General features: G+C 37.5%; 4 protein-coding genes across 4 annotated transcripts; 2 read left to right on the forward strand and 2 right to left on the reverse strand.

Annotated features, from left to right (window-relative positions):
• Window positions 1-6: 6 nt before the first annotated feature.
• On the reverse strand, window positions 7-8,762 carry SCAP (SREBP cleavage activating protein). The gene is made up of 22 exons (XM_090160198.1): window positions 8,162-8,762; window positions 7,974-8,097; window positions 7,752-7,909; window positions 7,525-7,662; window positions 7,383-7,459; window positions 7,198-7,312; window positions 4,546-4,733; window positions 4,351-4,477; window positions 3,967-4,285; window positions 3,783-3,907; window positions 3,552-3,717; window positions 3,376-3,478; window positions 3,083-3,305; window positions 2,884-3,017; window positions 2,395-2,821; window positions 1,929-2,334; window positions 1,782-1,867; window positions 1,263-1,482; window positions 1,118-1,198; window positions 846-1,058; window positions 709-768; window positions 7-637 (listed from the first exon to the last, which is right to left on the reverse strand). Exons 1-22 carry the CDS (start codon window positions 8,317-8,319, stop codon window positions 461-463), a joined length of 3,825 nt encoding a protein of 1,274 aa, XP_090016324.1. The 5' UTR covers window positions 8,320-8,762; the 3' UTR covers window positions 7-460.
• Window positions 8,763-8,896: 134 nt separating this feature from the next.
• Window positions 8,897-10,201, reverse strand: LOC149924730 (DNA oxidative demethylase ALKBH2-like). Its single transcript, XM_090160147.1, has 3 exons — window positions 9,563-10,201; window positions 9,365-9,507; window positions 8,897-9,292 (listed from the first exon to the last, which is right to left on the reverse strand). Exons 1-3 carry the CDS (start codon window positions 10,142-10,144, stop codon window positions 8,995-8,997), a joined length of 1,023 nt encoding a protein of 340 aa, XP_090016273.1. The 5' UTR covers window positions 10,145-10,201; the 3' UTR covers window positions 8,897-8,994.
• A 2,646-nt stretch (window positions 10,202-12,847) lies between these two features.
• On the forward strand, window positions 12,848-15,619 carry LOC149924731 (tubulin alpha-2/alpha-4 chain). Its single transcript, XM_090161317.1, has 7 exons — window positions 12,848-13,100; window positions 13,155-13,377; window positions 13,447-13,650; window positions 14,006-14,267; window positions 14,469-14,567; window positions 14,632-14,896; window positions 14,958-15,619. Exons 1-7 carry the CDS (start codon window positions 13,098-13,100, stop codon window positions 15,252-15,254), a joined length of 1,353 nt encoding a protein of 450 aa, XP_090017443.1. The 5' UTR covers window positions 12,848-13,097; the 3' UTR covers window positions 15,255-15,619.
• Window positions 15,620-15,746: 127 nt separating this feature from the next.
• Window positions 15,747-17,599, forward strand: LOC149924732 (uncharacterized). Its single transcript, XM_090160728.1, has 5 exons — window positions 15,747-15,871; window positions 15,927-16,129; window positions 17,158-17,210; window positions 17,278-17,382; window positions 17,441-17,599. The coding sequence occupies exons 1-5, from the start codon at window positions 15,831-15,833 to the stop codon at window positions 17,498-17,500; spliced, it is 462 nt and encodes a 153-aa protein (XP_090016854.1). The 5' UTR covers window positions 15,747-15,830; the 3' UTR covers window positions 17,501-17,599.
• Window positions 17,600-20,951: the final 3,352 nt, after the last annotated feature.

A 20,951-nucleotide genomic window follows, 5' to 3' on the forward strand; every position in this document is an offset into this window, starting at 1 on the left:
TAACAGTTTTTGTTAAATTTTAGTTTATTTTTGGAAAACAAACTACATTAATTTTAATGGCATTGAAAACGCATTACAATATATTTTTACAGTATATAAAAATAAAATTACCCCATTTAATGACCAATCTTGTGCAATCATTGTGAAAGGGGGAATGGGGTTTTACATATCAAAATGAGAACAGCTACTTTGATTAAGGTTAATTAACACTTCTTTAATGAGCTGTAAAAGGAGCAATAATTTAAAACAAAGATGAAGTAAAAACATTAGGCTAATAGTAAAAGCAAGTCTTAAATCCTAAATAACAGTAAAACACAAATACACATAGTAAAAAGTTAAATGAAGAATTGCATTTTTAGGCTTTAGATCCCATTTTGATACAGGGATTGTCAATTTTTTTTGGTCACAGCCTTTTCGTAGTTGGTTGAAGAAGTTTACATCTTTGTTTTTAGTCCATAAATTATTCGCCCTTTTCAGTCATAGCGGGGAAATGCACGACACACATTTCATTCCCGTAAGAACAAACGATTGCTCTACCAATGAGCCTTAATTGGCGAATGCTCAAATGGTCATCCATTCCTAAAATAACAACCCTCAATGCTTCACCAAAATTAGTATCCCATAGGACTAGCCGATTCTAAGAGTGAGAAAAAATAAAATAATTAGCTATATAAGGTCAAACCAAGAACATTTTAGAGTTTTATGCACCTGATTAGCTGTTACGAGAATGTTGTTAGTAAGCAATACCAAATCACTGCAGAAGTTTAACTGAAATAAAAGTATTATTCATAAATTATTATTATTTACTTAATCCACAATTGTAAGAGTTTAGAAAGGTAACTGACTTGTCGTATGGAGTGAATTAAATGGCCTTGATTTTTCTCCCATATGCAAACACAATCGTTGGATCCCAAACTAATCAAATATGCTGGTGTCGTTATCAAGTTTAAAACAGACCCTTGGTGAGCTTGAATCGTATAGACACAGGTTCCTGTTAATAGGTCCCAAATACAGATCATCCCTTCCTGACATCCACTTGCTGCAAAACTTGGATTCAACTTCAAGTAAAATTAAAATTAATAACAGAACCGTTTTAAAAGTACTTCTAGAATTAAACCTGATCTATGTGCAAAGCGGATAATGCTCCCATATGACCATGAAGAGTGTAGATGAGAGTGCCAGTTTCGCAATAAAACACCTAAAAAACCTCAATTGTTGTTAATGAACTGGATTTTAAAATTAAAAATATCAAGTTAATTAACCTTCATGAGATGATCTTGACTACCAGTGATGAGATGCCCACCAAACACAGTGAGAACAGTGATAGGGTGCGAGTGAGCGCGTAGACTATGAAGCCAAACTATCTGCAGCTTATCTCTTGGGGAAGAACTCTGACGGGTAGATGTATCTTCATCTGGACTTAGCTCACACACGTCTATTAATAGGAACTCAACAACGCCATTCATTCTTGCTACATAAAGCCTAAAAATGAGACAAAAGTTAACCTCGGTGATTTTGACATAGGCTGCATTCAGTAACTCTAAAAAGGCTCAGCGCTGAGCTCAACGGTCAGCGGTTTTTGACTGAACAGATTTTTTGATTTCCGGTTTTGACGTCACGTTGCCTGTCCATTGAGCAACGAAGTCACGTGATGTCGCAGCACGAAGTAAGGCTAGCTGCAGACGCCGCAACAGACGATATTTTACAAAATTTACAACAAGCGTAAAAAGCTGAACGCAGCCATAATTAACATAAAACAAAATTTATTAAAAATAACGCACTTGTTTCTATCTAAATGTAAAGACGTAACTCCTATGTTGCTGTAGTTATATACATTGAGTAACGTCCCTGTTAAAACGTCCCAGAGCTATTTAAAAAACAATATCAAAAGAAATACATCAAAAGGGTATGTTTTAAATTGATCTTACCTCAACACGACCTCCAGAACAGCCTAAGATTAGCCAAGTTCCTTTGGAGTTCATGCACCATACTGGTTGATAATGTAATGGTGACTGGTGTACGATTTCTTCTTTGGATCTGCCAAATCCAAAATCATTACTTCGGCTGTCATTTCTCTGATGTCTTTGACTTTGTAGTACAGCTCCTCCACCAACTACAAAATTAGTCTGTACGGAACTGCCACCAGTAGGACTCGACATGCCACTATCAGATGTACAAAGAGCATGACTAAATCTTGGGAAATTCTGCTCAATATCTCCTACATGGCTCCAGCGGAAAGCGTTTTCATCTTCGACTACATTAGCTGTTGTTTTTGTAAAGTAAACATTGTCCGTAGAGGCACTCCGTTGTATATCATTTTTGCAAACATTATCACTGAAAATAAACATTATTTCAATGAAACATGACTTTTGAGAGAGTCTTAAGTACTTTTACCTATTAGATCTGTCAACGATAGAAACACATTCCCCTGACATTGCGTCCCAAACGCGGATATTTCCTGAAAGACAAACACTGCATACTAGATTGTCATCACTGACTATACTCTCAATTTCTTGGTTATGTCCAACCAGTTTAATCGGTAAAGTTTCCATTATCAAATATGTATCTGGATCAATTTCCGTATTTAAAACATTATTATTGTTCGAAAAAGATTTCTTCTTTTTCCACGAGCTTCTCCATTCTGCATAGTGCTTTGGACAGACGCAACGATACAGAATAACCATTAAGTAGATTAAGAAGATGAAAGTTGGAAGTGCAAGTCCAATTGCCAAAACAATTTCGGACGTTGAAGCCAGATGATATGAGAGTAGAGGTGGCACTTGAGAAGTCGGCACATCTTGAGGGTCGTCCGGGTCCTCAACTAAATCGTCATATAAAATGAATAAATACCCAATCCTAATACTGGAGCAGTAATATTTATACCTGGAAGTCTCTCAATGTAAGGCCTAAAATAAGCCGCTAAAGAGGGGTCAGTTTCACTAGGATGTCTCATTTGAAGGGCTTTGGAAGGTGAAACTGGTAAGGAGAGATGAATTGGTGGTAAAATGCTGATATACCTAAAATTTAAAGCATTTTTACTTTTTAATGTGAAACAATTTGTAAGAAAAATCAGGAAAATTACCTTCCCAAAAGAGATATATTATAAAACCCAAACAGGTTCATGAAATGATGAGGGGGCAGGCTTTGCCACAAATTCAAATTGTGATGTTGAAGTTTGTATTCCGTAATAATGGCAGGAGCTGTCGGTTCATCTGCCGTTCTTAGACCAAAAGTAGACATAATACCATTTTTAATGTTTTGAGTGGTGCCATTCCCATTTAATATGGTTTGAATGAAAGGTTTGACTACAATCCAAATAAATTAATTGTAACTTTCAAACATTACACTTAAGTTAATTACACAAAGTGCTCCAACCTTGTTGCGAAATTTCTGGAGCAATTCGAGTGGCATTTTCAGTAAAATGTTCTACAAGTCCAGAATTGTAGACCAAAATTGTTATCCACACCACTAAAGAAAACTAAAAACCAATGATAATATAAATTTGAAGGGATTAAACATCGTTATTATTGTTTACAAAAATTAAAGTTTACCATCAAACCTCGTTGAACCATCCTAGTTCTAGCCCAAAAATGAAAAAACCTCAATCGTTTAGGAATTTTGGCCAAAATGGGGGTACTTGGAGGGGCAAAGACGCTAGTAGAATAAGGCGTGTTATTATATGGAACAATCGGTGCTCTCATTCTCGTCATACCAAGCCTAAATGGTATGAAATTTAGGAAAATCCATATTCTTAAAGATGTCCATTATAATAAAAAATTTACCTATTTCTTCTTAAAACTGGTCCGTTGGTTTCCTGGTCATCCAATTCTTCCCCATCATGTCCACTTTCATTAAGATTTCCCATATTTGATGAACTCTTCTTTAAAGTATGTTTATATTCTTCAACCTGATAAGTAAATGTTAAAAAACTATACATTTAAAACAACTTTAAATTATTAAGTTTACTTCGAGTCTTCGTATATCAATGGACAGGACTGTGATGAAAAAAACCATCTGAAGAAAGAAATCCGACAGAAGGCCAACTACAGCAAACAAACAAAATTCTTGGATGGCAGGTACAAAGGTGAAAAATGACACAGCAAGTAGCGCAAGTTCAGCAAACAAGTTTTTGGTTATGGACAGGCCCTCTTTACTCAAACCCTGAGCAACTCTTATTTTAACATCTAAATGAACTGGAGTCGACACGACAGATTTCGTTAAGACTAGCATGTTTTCCAAGCCGATTACGACTACTAAGTATGGAAGAATTTCACTGAATGAAAGACTGAAAATGAGGTAAAGTAATTAAAAACTTGCTTTTAAGGGGAACTCAATGAAAATGCTATATACCTGGCATTTAAGTTAGGGTTCAACCCAAACCATACACAAAGACCAACAGACATAAGCAAGGACATCATCACTGTAAAAACCGCACTAACTGCAAGAGCCCATTTGTACTTCACCAAGTCGATCTTGCCTGTTAATAATTTATTACCTCATAAGATAATTTTTTCAAATGCTTAAATAGAGTTTAACTATACTTACGAACGGAGAAATAGATGTAAAGGAACAAAATAATATAAGTTACACCAAGTGGGATAAACTCTGCCATCGTATAATGATCTTCAAAATAAATGTGCGTGACGCTGTTTCCGTTCAGTATTCTTTCTTTAGGTGCGGGCTGACTGGAAGAATATTTTTCAAGCAGATGATCTTGAAGACCCATTGTGTAGCTATAAAAAAAATTATTTCATATGATAAAGAGTTACGGCTTTGAGAGTATCTGAAATAGAATTTCATTGAGTATCGAGCCGGGTAGTATTTTTGTGGAGTTGGATAATAGAGTATTCGATTAAGCCAAAAAATTCCTTATTTGAGTAGTTAAGAAAAATTTTGAGATACTCGATCCAGTTTTTTTCAGGTAATCAAAAAGTAAATAAAAACGGCATGCTCCAAGTACTTAATTATCAAATGCGTTTTATTATCAAATATCAGTACTAGACTAATAGTCTATAATCATTGTTTGATTCCCTTCCTTTTTCCCTCTCTTTCAGTTACAAACCTATTCTAATAAATTAATATCAGAGAGCATCGTGTTTAAATTATTGCGGCAGAAACACAAAATAACAAAATACTCGTTGATTAGTCGAGTACCAGAACATTATGGGAAAAATATTAACCCGAAGAATTCCTCAAGGCGGCTTATTCGAGTACCCAAGTATATAAATTTTCGATACTCGATAACCGACGAGTATTTCATTTTTATTAACCAATTTAAGAGTTTGGGTACCCGATAGTGATCGTACAGGGACCCTGACCCGGTAAATCAGGGATCCCCGGGTTTTCAACCCCGACCCGACTGGGGGCCAGTTGTTAAATTTTTTGGTCGGGGTTTTTGGAATAAAAAAAAATAAAAAAACCCGAGCGAGCGTTTGGGTACCCGATAGTGATCGTACAGGGACCCTGACCCGGTAAATCAGGGATCCCCGGGTTTTCAACCCCGACCCGACTGGGGGCCAGTTGTTAAATTTTTTGGTCGGGGTTTTTGGAATTAAAAAAAAAGAAAAAAAACCCGAGCGAGCGTTTGGGTACCCGATAGTGATCGTACAGGGACCCTGACCCGGTAAATCAGGGATCCCCGGGTTTTCAACCCCGACCCGACTGGGGCCAGTTGTTAAATTTTTTGGTCGGGGTTTTTGGAATAAAAAAAAAAGAAAAAAAACCCGAGCGAGCGTTTGGGTACCCGATAGTGATCGTACTGGGACCCTGACCCGGTAAATCAGGGATCCCCGGGTTTTCAACCCCGACCCGACTGGGGCCAGTTGTTAAATTTTTTGGTTGGGGTTTTTGGAATAAAAAAAAAAGAAAAAAAACCCGAGCGAGCGTTTGGGTACCCGATAGTGATCGTACAGGGACCCTGACCCGGTAAATCAGGGATCCCCGGGTTTTCAACCCCGACCCGACTGGGGACCAGTTGTTAAATTTTTTGGTTGGGGTTTTTGGAATAAAAAAAAAAGAAAAAAAACCCGAGCGAGCGTTTGGGTACCCGATAGTGATCGTACAGGGACCTTGACCCGGTAAATCAGGTATCCCCGGGTTTTCAACCCCGACCCGACTGGGGGCCAGTTGTTAAATTTTTTGGTTGGGGTTTTTGGAATAAAAAAAAAAGAAAAAAAACCCGAGCGAGCGTTTGGGTACCCGATAGTGATCGTACAGGGACCCTGACCCGGTAAATCAGGGATCCCCGGGTTTTCAACCCCGACCCGACTGGGGGCCAGTTGTTAAATTTTTTGGTCGGGGTTTTTGGAATAAAAAAAAAAGAAAGAAAACCCGAGCGAGCGTTTAGCTACAACCAAAACGGGAGCCAGCCACTTCTTTGGTTTGAAGGTACAAAGGTCGTGTCACACTCACCAACCTCACCTCTCATTCAGGGTTGCCACAAAATTTTCAGATTCAAATTCCCTGACTATTCCCTGACCATTTTAAGAGATCTTCCCTGACTTATTAAAGCCAAAATTTTTCTTTTATATTTTACTTTTATCAGAAGTTAATAAATTTGATGGACTTATATTTCAGTAAAAAGGTTATTGCAATGTTGAAAAAATTAGCCAAACATTCATGGAAATAAATGATAATCGTGGAATTTGTCATAGATCTAGAGTTAAATTACCTTCAAAAAGTGGCAAGATAAAATTGAATTCCCTGACTTTTCCCTGAATTTTTACCAATTCTTAAAATTCCCTGACATTTCCCTGAATTTTTACCAATTCTTAAAATTCCCTGACATTTCCCTGACTTTTTAGGCCCATTTTTAAATTCCCTGACTTTTCCCTGATTTCCCTGTTTTACCTGACGCGTGGCAACCCTGTCATTCGCCGTTGTTTTGATTTAGTTTTTTGGTTTTACTTTTACTTTTAAATAGATGTGCCACTCTTGAATGAGTTTTGTCACTTTTGTAGTTAGAAAATGCTTAAAAATAAAAATTCCAAAAACCCCGACCCGACCCAGTTTTTTAGGGTTTTTTCTCTCCCCAACCCCGACCCCGACCCCGACCCCGACCCCGACCCCGACCCCGACCCAGACTCATATGTCACCCCGTACGATCCCTAGTACCCGAAGCAAAAAAATGTCGGGTACTAGATGTACTCACACAGCCCTATAAAGAGTACAAATTAAAACCTATGATAGAAAACTTACTTTACGTTCAATGAACTATAAGCCACAGTTATAGAATACGTTAAAACTCTTTGCCTCGTTCGAACAAGAAATTTCTTGATGCCACTTTCTTTCCATGGAACTCCAAACAAAATCTCTGTAGAATTACAACAAAATTTTACAATTTTACAAGGAAATACTTGCAAAAAAAGCTTTGCAAAACTCACCTCGAAAACCCGAAGGATCATTAGATTTCCCATGTTTTTCAAAAATTGATTTCAATATATTTCCATCTTCTTGGAATCTATTTTCAAGTAAAAAAATTCCAAATTTAATTTACGAGAAGACAATTTGGTTTAAAAAAAGTACTTATTGATATTATTCTGCCATATAGCAGCTGGTGAAATGATAAGGCACCCGTATTGAGGAAGAAAATCTTTGAGGGAATTTTGTAACGTTTCATCAACTTGTAGACAAAGTTGACTCAGAGAAATTAAACCTTTACTCCTATAGCCAAACAAATTATATTATTACGATACTTTTACTTAGTGTATATTACGATACTTTTACTTAGTGTATAATAATTTATCATATACCTATCTAAAAACTGATAGTTGTTCACAGTTTCAACAATTCCAAATACTTCGGCTAAAGGTGCTCTAAATGAGTCTGTAAGAATGAGATTGTCTTGCCACGGTGATACTGATGTTTTGATGAAAATTTGTTGGATATACCCAACAGGATGAGTTTGAAACTAAAAACAATAAAAAACCACTTTAGAATATGAATTGTATAATTAAAAACTATTAGAAGTTTACCCATCTTGGTGCTCTGTTTTGCATATCATCTTCCAATTCGAATTTGTTGGTTTCAGGTGAGGCTAATGGAGTTGAAAATCTTTGTGATAAGTTTCCGATGATAGGTTGATTCCATAGTGGATAGCTGTTAAAGTATATTAAAACTATATAACGGTATAAAAAATTCTTGCGAGTAAAAATTAACTTACCAACATAACGATGCAATTACCAACGTAAGTAGTATGACGGAATAAGGATGGCTTGCACAGAATAAACCGTGCTTATAATACAAATTGGCTATTCTATCTTGCAACGATAGAGATTTAGGAGTGAAAGCTGATGTGTTGGAGTTCCCAGACCCTTCCATGATCTCACACAATTATTTAACACAAAGCGTTTGAAATGAATTTAGCATGATCAAACGGTGGATTGACATGTCAATAGGTCCAATGTATTTTAAAAACTCGAACCGCATTTTATAAATACAAGCACGCAATTAGAGTATAAAAGGAAAGAAATAGATAACTTGAACCTAGCACTTCAGCGTATTTTTTGTTGGCTACTTCCGCAGCTGCACTCCATATAAAAACTTCAAGGTCGAATATTAGAGGGAAAAGGACAAGAGTTAAACGCATCTACACTTTTCTTTATACATAAAGTCTTCTCAAAAACGTTCCCATTCTTCCGAATTTCCTTAATAGTTTGTCGAGATAATATTAAGGCTAATAATTCAATGGACTCATGGAGACTTTAATTTTCTAGCACGCTGGAAGCCATTTTAAAAATGAATTAATCATCTTCAGCATTACGTCATAGGGCACCACGTGCGAATTCTTTTACTTTCTGCTTCTTCTTACCCCTACATACGTCCAAAACGCTTAGCGATGCGCTTAGCTTAGAGATCGAAGTTGGTCGTTATGTTTTTGAAAAATAAGCGGCAAAAGGATAATTTCATAAAATATTCTTTATTGATAAAAACACTTGAGAGAACAAAATTAAAAAAAATTTAAAAGTTTCAGAGATAAAATATCATAACGCGCTATTACACCGACATTGGTAACTTCTTCAAAAAGTGCAAAATGATTGTCGGTGTCTTGGCGTCTTTTAAGGGTGGGAAACTATGTAGGAAAGATAAAAGTCCCAAAGGGTTCATAGAAAGAACAAAGCCGTGTTCTACCGTGAAACTAGAACCCCTTTTACGAGGGACATTCCAACGATGAAGGTTCAGTTGCCTCGAGGACCCAAAAGCCATCATCCCGGTCGATACACTCAAATCAGCGTCTCCAAAGAGCTCGTCGGTGTTCTTCAATTCATGCAAATGGTTGGTCCCGTTCTTGAATCTAAATAACATTCAAACGTTAACGTCGATTTTAGCTTATTTCACTAAAAATTCTTTGAAATTTGTAACATACCTGTGAATCAGAACAAAATTGAAATCCACCCGAGCAATTTGACTGATGATGTCCCGCAATTGTTGCAAAAGTGGAGTCCATGAATTAACCGCAACCGTGTTTCCATCAAACGTGAAAGTTAATCCTTCATCGCCGTGAGCTACCTGCGAAACAAATATTTATTTTGGAACTTACGTTTCAAGTTTTCCCGCTCTTTACGTGTTTTCGTGGTAGCTTCAAATTCAGCCCAAGAAACGGTAGTTTTGTTTTGGCCATTTTTCCCGAAAGGTATTGGATCTCATTCTCCAGTCGAAATAAAATATGGTCGGCCAAATCGGTCGGAAACGCTTTACCGATTTTCAAATTCACATCAACGATGTCCAGCGATTCCTCTTCGTACATCCGGATATCGACGTCCTCAAAGTTGCGAGTTCTTCTCTGGAAACATCGATAGACGTCGTCTTCGAAGGGGTTACTACCGTCGTCATCGTTGACCGGCGTCGGAAACCAAGACGGAGACAATTGGCTTCTTTCGAGTTGAATGGGCAGAGATATCCAGTTTTTACCTCTCTTGATCCATCCACTGTTCCCTAGCTCGAAGGGTGACTTGGGAGACGCTTCGCCGCCGAAGTCAAATTGTTTGACCTCGAGGTTAAACGGCCCGTCGGCCACTTCAGCTCCGCAGTGATGAAGGATACATTGAACGGCGTGAGTAGCGGGGATTTTTGCTTTCTTTGAAATTTTGTGACCCCCAAATAAAAACACCTCCGGTTGGTTCATTTCGGCTTTACGTTTCAACATTTTAAACTTAAATATCAAAACTATTTAATTTTATCGGAAAAATCAGAATATCAAGAAACCGTCTAACCAGACTAATGATTTTCTGTTTATCTGCCGCGGTATTTATAGAAAACAGAAACTATTTAAAAAACAATTTAGAAAAGTTAAACCCGCGCAAGAAAACGAGAAGGGAGTGCAGACTGTACACACTAAAGGCTACACAACACCGGGCGCGTAGCCGCGTACCAGTCGAATTGGGGGGGGGGGGGTGAATCGTTGATTTGCCAACTCTATGCCATATTTTCCCAAGGCGTGGGGGGTGCGTAAGGTTCGGCCCACCTAAATAGGCCTAGATTTGCCAACTCTTCCAAGCTTTGGGGGGAGGGGGAGCCTCCATAAATATCATAATAACACGATGGTCTGTTTCGTAACGACGGCCGCAATAGGCCGCCGCCAGCCTTTGTAACGGTTCAACCAAGGATTAATGAAAATTTAAACGCTTTTAGAAGAAAATATAATGTTTCCTTTAGCAATTTTGCTAAATTGGATTGTAAAATTACATTTTTTAAAAACCACTTTCGTTTCTGAAGGTAGCTTATGTTCGAATTTGAGACCTAATACGTTTTGGCTCGTATTTATCGTCATCAAGCTAGCGTAGCAGCTAGGAGCAACAAACACAGCACTGCCCACATAAGGAGAACGCAACCCGTCAAACGTCGTCGATTTTCTTGTGTACAGTTTTCAAATTTCATTGATTAGACGCTTTAACGCCGTCGGAAGGGGAAAATTCGGAAATTGTCTTTCCCCTTTCCGTAAAACGTGCAGCGTAATGGTTCGTCCAATGAAATTTGTACACAACATTACGTTAGCGTGTTTAAAGGCTCCTTGTATTTGTTGCTCCTAGCTGGCAGTTACTTTGTTAACGAAGAGAGAAGTAAGGAGTTTCCTGTTCCAATACTTCCGATTTAGTCGAGGGGCTAACCAGTAAGAATTGGCCTGTGCACCGATTACGTAATCATTAATGAGTACAGATGAGTACACATGATTACGCAAGGAGTAAAGATGATTACGATGAGTACACAGGCAACCCACATCTTTAATTACAGATGAGTAATTGAGTACGGGAGAATTACAATGAATACGCGCTATTACAAATGATTACACATGATTACAGATGAGTACGTGTGATTTCATAATGATAACGGGTGATTACAGATGAGTACGAAGATTACAAATGATTACGGGATTACGAATGAGTACAAAAAATTACAGAAGATAACGTAATCATTACAGTGAGGGTGTACACCATTACTGGGAGTGGTTAGCCCCTCGGATTAAGTAATAGTTCCGAGACAGGGTAACATTAACCTTTCAGTGTCATACTTATAAGTTTTATGTTATTATGATATAACGAATAGATATATTTGTCTGGATTTGATTGAGACCGCTACGAAATACGTGTAGGCTGCAAAAACGAATAATTTCAAATGGTATAAAATAATAATATATTGTTCAATAATTTCTAATGTGTTTTTTATTTTGTTTATGGAATTAAAATGTCAAAACTGTTATTTCTTTATTGTAAAAACGGGTCACTGACCTATTTCTAACAGGAGTTTGTTATTGTTTATTGAAGACGAGGGTTTTTTGTAAAAAAAATATGATAAATAAAATAAGAAACAAAGTTCATAGATCAATTGTATCAGAAGTTTATAATATCTTTCTTACATGAGAAGTATTCATCTTATTATACTGCTAATGAATTCTTAAAAAAATGTATAAGATATGAAGTTAAGTATATTTTAAAGATTAACATTTTGAAGTTTAAAAGTCGAGATGGCCCTTGCTTGAAGCTCTACCTTGAACTATCATCGCTGACTCCCGCTGATTTTCCCAAATATGTATTTTGGAAGAAAATAAATTTCAGAACTAAATATATCATACAACAACTTTCTAAAACTGCACATGGAATAAATGATTTATAAATTATTAAATATCCACAGGAAATATAATTTCTACATTAAATATATTTAAATGGAGTATTACGGGTGGTAAATTTTGAGCTGTGATCAGGGCCGCCGAGAGCTGGCCCGGACCAGGGCCCCGGTGAAATATAAATTCAGGGCCCTAAAAAAGACGTTATACTACTGGAGATAGTTATACTTTTTCGGAAAGTATACCATAAGTCTATAATATTGTTCCATAAGTTTGTCACTTTGGGGAATATTTTACTGAGTTTATCACAAGAAAAAATCTCCCCCTAGCGAGGCGCTGTCAAAGGCTACGTGTGACGCGGGATGCTGCACGTTTAATTTTTACGGCCTTGGTAAATACTTCTCTGTTAAAAGAAATATGATATACTTCTGAATGTATTTAATTTTCGATGATCTGTTAAAATCGTCTTTCAGGGGTTCCTGGGAAAGTAGTACCTATGACGGGAGTTCATTGGCTCATAACTGGTCTCACGTACAACAGGGAGCTCGCGTGTTGAGCAGTTCCGGTCCATTACGCTGTTAAATGAGGTCAGATTTTATCTGACCATGAATTATCTCGCGCTCCCTCCTGTAATACCAACCAATGTACATTAAACGTGTTCATTAATAACCCCCTCTCGGCATCTCCCCTGTAAAACCCTAAAGAGCGTTTTACAGGGAACTATGTCGCTGCGCGTGAATTTGTGGCTGACGCGAATCTCTTAAAATTAGCCAGTCGGCGTCGGTTTTGTTTGAAAAAGTAAAGCATGGCTGGGAGGAGAGTGACTAGCGTGACCAATAGCGCGAGTAGCGTATCCGGTCGTTTCCAAGGAGACGGTACCAGTCAGCCGTATACAAACACACCCAAAAAAAAGGACGAAACAATTTCTTTCGACCAGCGCGTCTAAGTTTCAACTCACCCGTTGGGTTGGCGAACGCCTAGCTCTTAAATAGAGAGTTGATATTTTCAATTTTGGACAAATACAAGCGCCTAAGTGAAAATGGTAATATTTAATAATGGCAATGGGTTTGGTTGAAGATCGGCTTTCCTCTTGCAGAGGGAATGCATCAGCGTCCATGTTGGTCAAGCTGGAGTCCAAATGGGAAATGCATGTTGGGAACTCTATTGCTTAGAGCATGGCATCCAACCGGATGGCCAAATGCCTTCGGACAAGACCATCGGAGGAGGAGACGATTCTTTCAACACTTTCTTCAGCGAAACGGGCGCCGGAAAACACGTTCCTAGGGCAGTATTTGTCGATTTGGAACCGACGGTTGTGGGTGAGCAGAGCTTGCCATCTTCAGAACGTCGAGTGAAGAAGGCTAGGTAACGTTTAACCTTGATTTCAGACGAAGTTCGAACCGGAACGTACAGGCAACTATTTCACCCGGAGCAGTTGATTACTGGCAAAGAAGACGCGGCTAACAATTACGCTCGAGGGCATTATACCATCGGCAAAGAGATAGTCGATTTGGTTCTGGACCGGATTCGCAAGCTGGCGGACCAATGCACGGGACTTCAAGGGTTCCTAATTTTCCACAGCTTTGGCGGCGGTACGGTATCAATCTTAAAGAGTCACAGAACCATTTGAATTATTCTGCGCAAATTTCTCCTCCCCTTCTGTATCACGTCGTACCAGATGAAACCAATCACATTCTGGAATTTTCCAGCCCTGTTTCCGAAAATTAACACGCGGCAAACTAGTGAAATTCAAACGATTCTGTGACCATTTAAGACTGGTTTTCACTAGGCCAAGGGTAAAACCGCCGCGACGCAAAAAATCATCGTTAGACCTAATAATGTTTTTGCGTCTGCACTTGCCGTATGGCGGCGATTTTCTTTTAGTGAAAACCAGCCTTTAATGCGTGTAATGTACCGTTAACCATCATGTTCAAACGATTATTTCAGGTACCGGATCCGGGTTTACTTCTCTTTTGATGGAAAGGCTCTCGGTCGACTATGGCAAGAAGTCTAAACTGGAATTCTCGATTTACCCGGCTCCACAAGTATCCACCGCCGTCGTGGAACCCTACAATTCGGTGCTGACCACCCACACCACCTTGGAACATTCGGATTGCGCCTTCATGGTCGACAACGAGGCAATTTACGATATCTGTCGTCGCAACCTGGATATCGAAAGACCCACCTACACCAACTTGAATCGCCTAATGTAATTCGAGTTCAGTGATAACCCGTACCATATGGCTTTACTCTTAATCTCTCAAGGCTGGTTTACACTGACTAAAATTTTCGTTTTCCGCATTTTCTATCTATATTAAAATCTTTAAAAGAATAAACAGACGGATTGCCTATTTAAAAATTATTTAAGTTAAATGCCCGGATAACTGATGTATCAATTTCTTTTGTAAAGCGGACAGATTGTTTCGAGTATAACGGCGTCTCTGAGATTTGATGGCGCGCTGAACGTAGATCTGACCGAATTTCAAACAAACTTGGTACCGTACCCCAGGTAAGATGGCGGTTATATCGATTTTCTTCAAGGCGGTCGCTTGTAATGTATGAATTTGAAACAGGATTCATTTTCCATTGGCAACCTACGCGCCGGTCATCTCGGCTGAAAAGGCGTACCACGAGCAGTTGACGGTTGGCGAGATCACCAACGCCTGTTTCGAGCCGGCCAACCAAATGGTGAAATGCGACCCGCGTCACGGAAAATACATGGCAGTGTGTCTGTTGTACAGGGGCGACGTAGTGCCCAAGGACGTCAATGCCGCCATCGCGACCATCAAAACCAAACGATCAATACAGTTCGTCGATTGGTGTCCAACTGGCTTCAAGGTAAGGACTCGAAGTTTTGTAACCGTAACTCCGTAAATGAACGCTTCCGGCGTGGTTGTAGGTCGGAATCAATTACCAACCACCAACCGTCGTACCCGGAGGAGATTTGGCGAAGGTGCAGAGGGCGGTTTGCATGTTGTCCAACACGACCGCCATCGCCGAAGCCTGGGCTCGCCTCGACCACAAGTTTGACTTAATGTACGCCAAACGGGCTTTTGTCCACTGGTACGTCGGAGAGGGTATGGAGGAAGGAGAATTCTCGGAAGCCCGCGAAGATCTAGCAGCCCTGGAAAAGGATTACGAAGAGGTGGGAGTGGACTCCATGGAAGGGGAGGATGAGGGGGGCGAAGAGTTTTAAGTCTGTATTACAGCCACGAAAGTAGCCTAACGATATTGTAAAGTTACTTACCATATCACCTTGCTTAGCGTTCTAAGCCAATTCATTCGTGATTTTTGCGGTGATATTTTATATACCCGACTAATGTAATGTCAGAAGTTATTGTCTACGAAAAATAAACATTGCCATTATTAATTAACGACTAATTACAATTATTATTGTTCAATAGAAATAGGAATTCGGCTTTATAATATTAATCTTTGTATGTTGTTTTCTCATCAAAGCTTCTACGCTGTATTTTAAACACTTTAAACGTAAATGTTTTAAAATCGTTCAATCGGCACTAATTAATTTTTATTTTAATAAATAAATAAAACTCAAGAAAAGCGTACAAAAAAACCCGATAATATACAATATTTTCAAAAACATGTATTTATTTTTTAAAAATAAACACGCAGTTCACAAACATTGGGTAGTTCTTGTTTTTTAATTTATCGTTTCTACACAAAAGAACTAGGACAGAAGTTTTCATTTCTTCACTAGTCGTCAGACAGATCATTCGTCTATCATTGTAACAGACAAAACCAAGCTTCGAAAATGTCCTGTTGTTGCCCCAAGGTGTTCAAACCAAAACCCAAGTAAGTTTTTTCTGTTCCGACTGTTTCGTGGATACTTAAACGCGGTTCTCTACAGGGAAGTCCGACGCGTACGGCATTTTCAGGCTGCCGCGGATATTCCAGTGGTAAGGGTCAACACGACCAGTAGCCCAGTTCTGGACCCCGTGGAAGGAGCCCAAGTAGCCCAACAGCTTTCAGAAGGAGATTCCACAAAAGACCAAACTGACAATATTAAAGATCGATTGGAAACCATGCTGGCAGCAGTACATAGTCGCTATTGTAAATATTATCTGAAATTCATATTACTTTTCTTACTAGACTTTGTATTTGTACTCCTGTCCTGCTTATGTTATTTGCTTGAAACTTCACAGGCTCCCGCCTACGTATTGTCAGTTTTACATTTCCCAATACGCGGTTTGACGATTAAATCACTCATTCATATTTGCCTAGAGGTACACGTGTCATATTTATAACCATAAGACTATCAAGGCCCACTAAGTTTGAAACGAATGGGATCTTAACGTTAGACAAATGACTGGCCAAACTGGCTACATGAATCCATCTGGTGGTGAAAAACTGAAACTTATGCACAAATCCCTCAATGCATGCTACCGGGTGCAAGAGGTAGTATAGGTAACGGAGGTGAGAGGAGCGGCGAGGATTTGCTCTTTTCCTCCGTCAGGTAGCGTAGATTCAATTTTATTTTTGTCTAGTGCTGAATACACTCACCTTTATGCTCAATACAAACTTAGGGGGCCTTGATAGTCTTATGTTATAACCTATATGAATAATACACTCGTACGATGATATTTTATATACTTCTAGTATAACTAAAATGTATTTCCATAATATGTACCAAGCTTCGCAGGTTAAAATAGGCGTGAATCTCTTCAAACTTGGGAACCATCTCCACATAGGGATATTTATGTCTCTAGGCCTACGTTTAGGCTGTTCTGTCATTTTGCGTTTAACACTTCCAGCGCTGCTTAGTGATTTGTTGCGAAGTTAAAGGGCCACATCGGCGTTTGAAAAATTCGGCCCAAATTTAGCACGTGGTAGCAAATACGACCAATCCTATTTTGGAAACTAGCGCGTGAAACTGGTCAAATTCAAACGCTGGTGTGGCCCTAAAATTCCCTATAACCATACTTTCCTTATGCACTAGTTTTAGAAAGAAAAATATTAATTTAACTAGGTTAATTATTCTCGAAGATGTATTGCTCCCACACTATTTTCTATCGAAACGGATACTTATCCCTTTGATATAATATATACTTTTGGTATTCCCTGAAAATCGCATCTTTTAGGTGACAGTCCCAGGCCGGCGTCGGTTATGAGAATCACAAAGGACAATGACACGGTGAGCATCTATTCTTGCAAGACCTTATTTTCGGGGCAATTAAGCCCGTAATTATTTCTTTAATTAGACCGAAGATCAAACGAACGACGGCAAAAAGAAGGTTACTTGCACATCGTCTTGCACGTCCTGGGGTACCACTTGGGATTCCGACCCATCCGAGTTCACAATTACCGTAATTGTCAATCTTCAAGTGATAATTGGCGATATAATTAATTTGTTTTTCCTCGCAGAAAAGTCCCGGCAACGTCTTTTCGGCCGATGTTTTAAACAACAACTTGGAAAATGTTTAATTTATGTTTTGTCTTTATAGCCTATTTTAATTTTTATTTTTTAAAGATTTGGTGTATTTTAAGTTAAATTTAAAAATTAATAAATTTTTTGGTAATTTAGTTTAATTTTTAAATGGATAATTAGGAAGGATCTTTTTAGTCTTATTGAGAGTTTACTGTTAGAGCTCGATCGTATGCGTAGACCATTTAATTGGGAATAGTACCGCTAGAATGGCAATTTCAATCTGCCTTCCGCGAAACAATTTTTGGAAAATTGAGAACTCTATCATTTGTTGGTAACGCTATCTGCTGTTGGCGGCGGGAACTATATCCCATACAATTGAATAAATAGTACTAGTGTACTTTTAAAGTGATAGATGACGCCACCGTATAATGATAGAGTTGGAGGCTGAATGCGCCGACTCGAAATTTCCGTTTTGTTTTGCGAAACCACGGCTCCCGAAAGCGCCTTTGTCATTCTAGCGGTACTATTCCCAATTCAGTGGCATAGACTTCGAGCTTAGAAAAGATTGCGCCATCTATTTTAATACCTGTCAACTAAATGTGTGAAGAAATAGCTGACGATTTTTGAATATGAATGTTCTCAAACTGAAACGTTCAGCTTTTATATCGATATAATTTTGAATGAGCAGACAGCTTTCACACATTCGATTTAAAACTCAGTCGGTTAGATTATTAATTTAGGTAATTAAATATTTTATAAAATTATTTCAAATATCGCAACTTGAAAAATAAATAATTTTTTTAAGAAAGTATAGTAAATGGCATTTTGTGTTGAAAAGTACGGTAGGGAACGCAAATATAGAACGAGGTTTTTACGCATATATAGAACGAATATAGATGGCGTTACGTGTCAGCTAGTTCTAAGAATCATATAATTTGCGTTTAATCGAAATTAAATTAACGGACATTTAGATGATTAAACTGCGATAATAATTAGTTAAATCTAGATTCATTCAAACTATTGCATTGTTTAAATCGTTATTACATCATTACAATGATTAGATGGCGATTTGAGTGGTTAGCATTTTTGCCTCGCAGCAAGAGGAGCCAGGTTCGATCCCAGCTTGTGGCACTGGGTGAAAACTCGGAACAACTCCTTCTGGGTTGAGTTTGCAAGTTATCTCCTGACTGGTTATAGGGGTTTCCCCTCGAGCTCTTCGGTTTCCCCTTCCATATAAACTTGTTGAGGTTAACGGTAATAGTTTGTGTAGGGAGCTGTTGGCTTGCAGGACTTGCCACCACCCTCCTACGCATTGTAACCCGGCCACTTGAATTAAAGGCTTTAAAAGTCGCTCGATGACTTAAGCCTAAGGTGGCGCTTTGGGTATTAGCATAGCTGATTATTATTAAAAAAAAATATTAAATCGTGAGTAGAATTATTAGACTATAGTAATTAGAATTATTAGATCGTAATTAGAATGATTATATCGTAATTATAATGATTAGATCGTAATTAGAATGATCTGATCACGACTATGATTAAATATTGTTTAAATCATGAATAGATTGATTAAATCGTGAATAGATTGATTATATCGTGATTACATTGATTAAATCGTGAACAGATTGATTAAATCGTGAACAGATTGATTAAATCATGATTACATTGATTAAATCGTGAATAGATTGATTATATCGTTATTAGATTAATTTAATCATTTTACTATTTTTATAACGCAACCAAACGAGGAGTGACTAGTGAGCTGCCCCTCGATTTAGCGCTTATACAAACTAAACGAACACCTGAAACATGCATGACTCATCCAAAATTTTCCTTCACGTGTTTATTTTCTTTCTGTTTCTTTCTTTTTGGTGAGCTTTTAATTAAAGGGCAACGCAAGTTCGGTGGCAAAATGTGTGTAAAGTCAGTAAAGTGCGAAATTTACGGTTGACTCTGCCCGCCTCTGCCAAGGTCGAGTGGGGGTTGGGGGGATGAAAAGCATGCTTCTTTTTCTTTTCTTGCCAGCTTACTTGCGTTTCCCTTTAAATAAAAACTCCAAATGTGTTTTAACTAGGATTTTGAAATTTTCAGGACGCTTGGAACATGTAGGGGGCACTTGACAATAGAAATTTCCAGGAACCTTAGCCAGGTCTTCAAGGTCATTCAAAATATAATCTCGGGAATCATTAGAGATACCAAGTTAGATTCAATTAGATAAGACAGTGTTCACATTTTAGCACTAAATAACTTTGGGTCCACCAAATTTAATCAATTACGTAAAAATATCGTTCTATATATGCGTAAAAATCTCGTTCTATATATGTGTAAAAATATCGTTCTATATATGTGTAAAAATATCGTGCTATATATGCGTAAAAATATCGTTCTATATATGCGTAAAAATCTCGTTCTATATATGCGTAAAAATCTCGTTCAATATATGCGTAAAAATATCGTTCTATATATGCGTAAAAATCTCGTTCAATATATGTGTAAAAATATCGTTCTATATATGCGTAAAAATCTCGTTCTATATATGCGTAAAAATCTCGTTCTATATATGTGTAAAAATATCGTTCTATATATGTGTAAAAATATCGTTCTATATATGCGTAAAAATCTCGTTCTATATATGCGTAAAAATCTCGTTCTATATATGCGTAAAAATCTCGTTCAATATATGCGTAAAAATATCGTTCTATATATGCGTAAAAATCTCGTTCAATATATGTGTAAAAATATCGTTCTATATATGCGTAAAAATCTCGTTCTATATATGCGTAAAAATCTCGTTCTATATATGCGTAAAAATCTCGTTCAATATATGCGTAAAAATATCGTTCTATATATGCGTAAAAATCTCGTTCAATATATGCGTAAAAATATCGTTCTATATATGCGTAAAAATCTCGTTCTATATATGCGTAAAAATCTCGTTCAATATATGCGTAAAAATCTCGTTCTATATATGCGTAAAAATCTCGTTCAATATATGCGTAAAAATATCGTTCTATATATGTGTAAAAATATCGTTCTATATATGTGTAAAAATATCGTTCTATATATGTGTAAAAATATCGTTCTATATATGTGTAAAAATATCGTTCTATATATGCGTAAAAATCTCGTTCTATATATGCGTAAAAATCTCGTTCAATATATGCGTAAAAATATCGTTCTATATATGCGTAAAAATATCGTTCTATATATGCGTAAAAATCTCGTTCAATATATGCGTAAAAATATCGTTCTATATATGCGTAAAAATCTCGTTCTATATATGCGTAAAAATCTCGTTCAATATATGCGTAAAAATCTCGTTCTATATATGCGTAAAAATCTCGTTCAATATATGCGTAAAAATATCGTTCTATATATGTGTAAAAATATCGTTCTATATATGTGTAAAAATATCGTTCTATATATGTGTAAAAATATCGTTCTATATATGTGTAAAAATATCGTTCTATATATGCGTAAAAATCTCGTTCTATATATGCGTAAAAA

This window comes from Leiobunum rupestre, chromosome 10, assembly GCF_980474605.1.
Source record: "Leiobunum rupestre chromosome 10, qqLeiRupe1.1.hap1, whole genome shotgun sequence".
Lineage (NCBI taxonomy): Eukaryota > Metazoa > Arthropoda > Arachnida > Opiliones > Sclerosomatidae > Leiobunum > Leiobunum rupestre.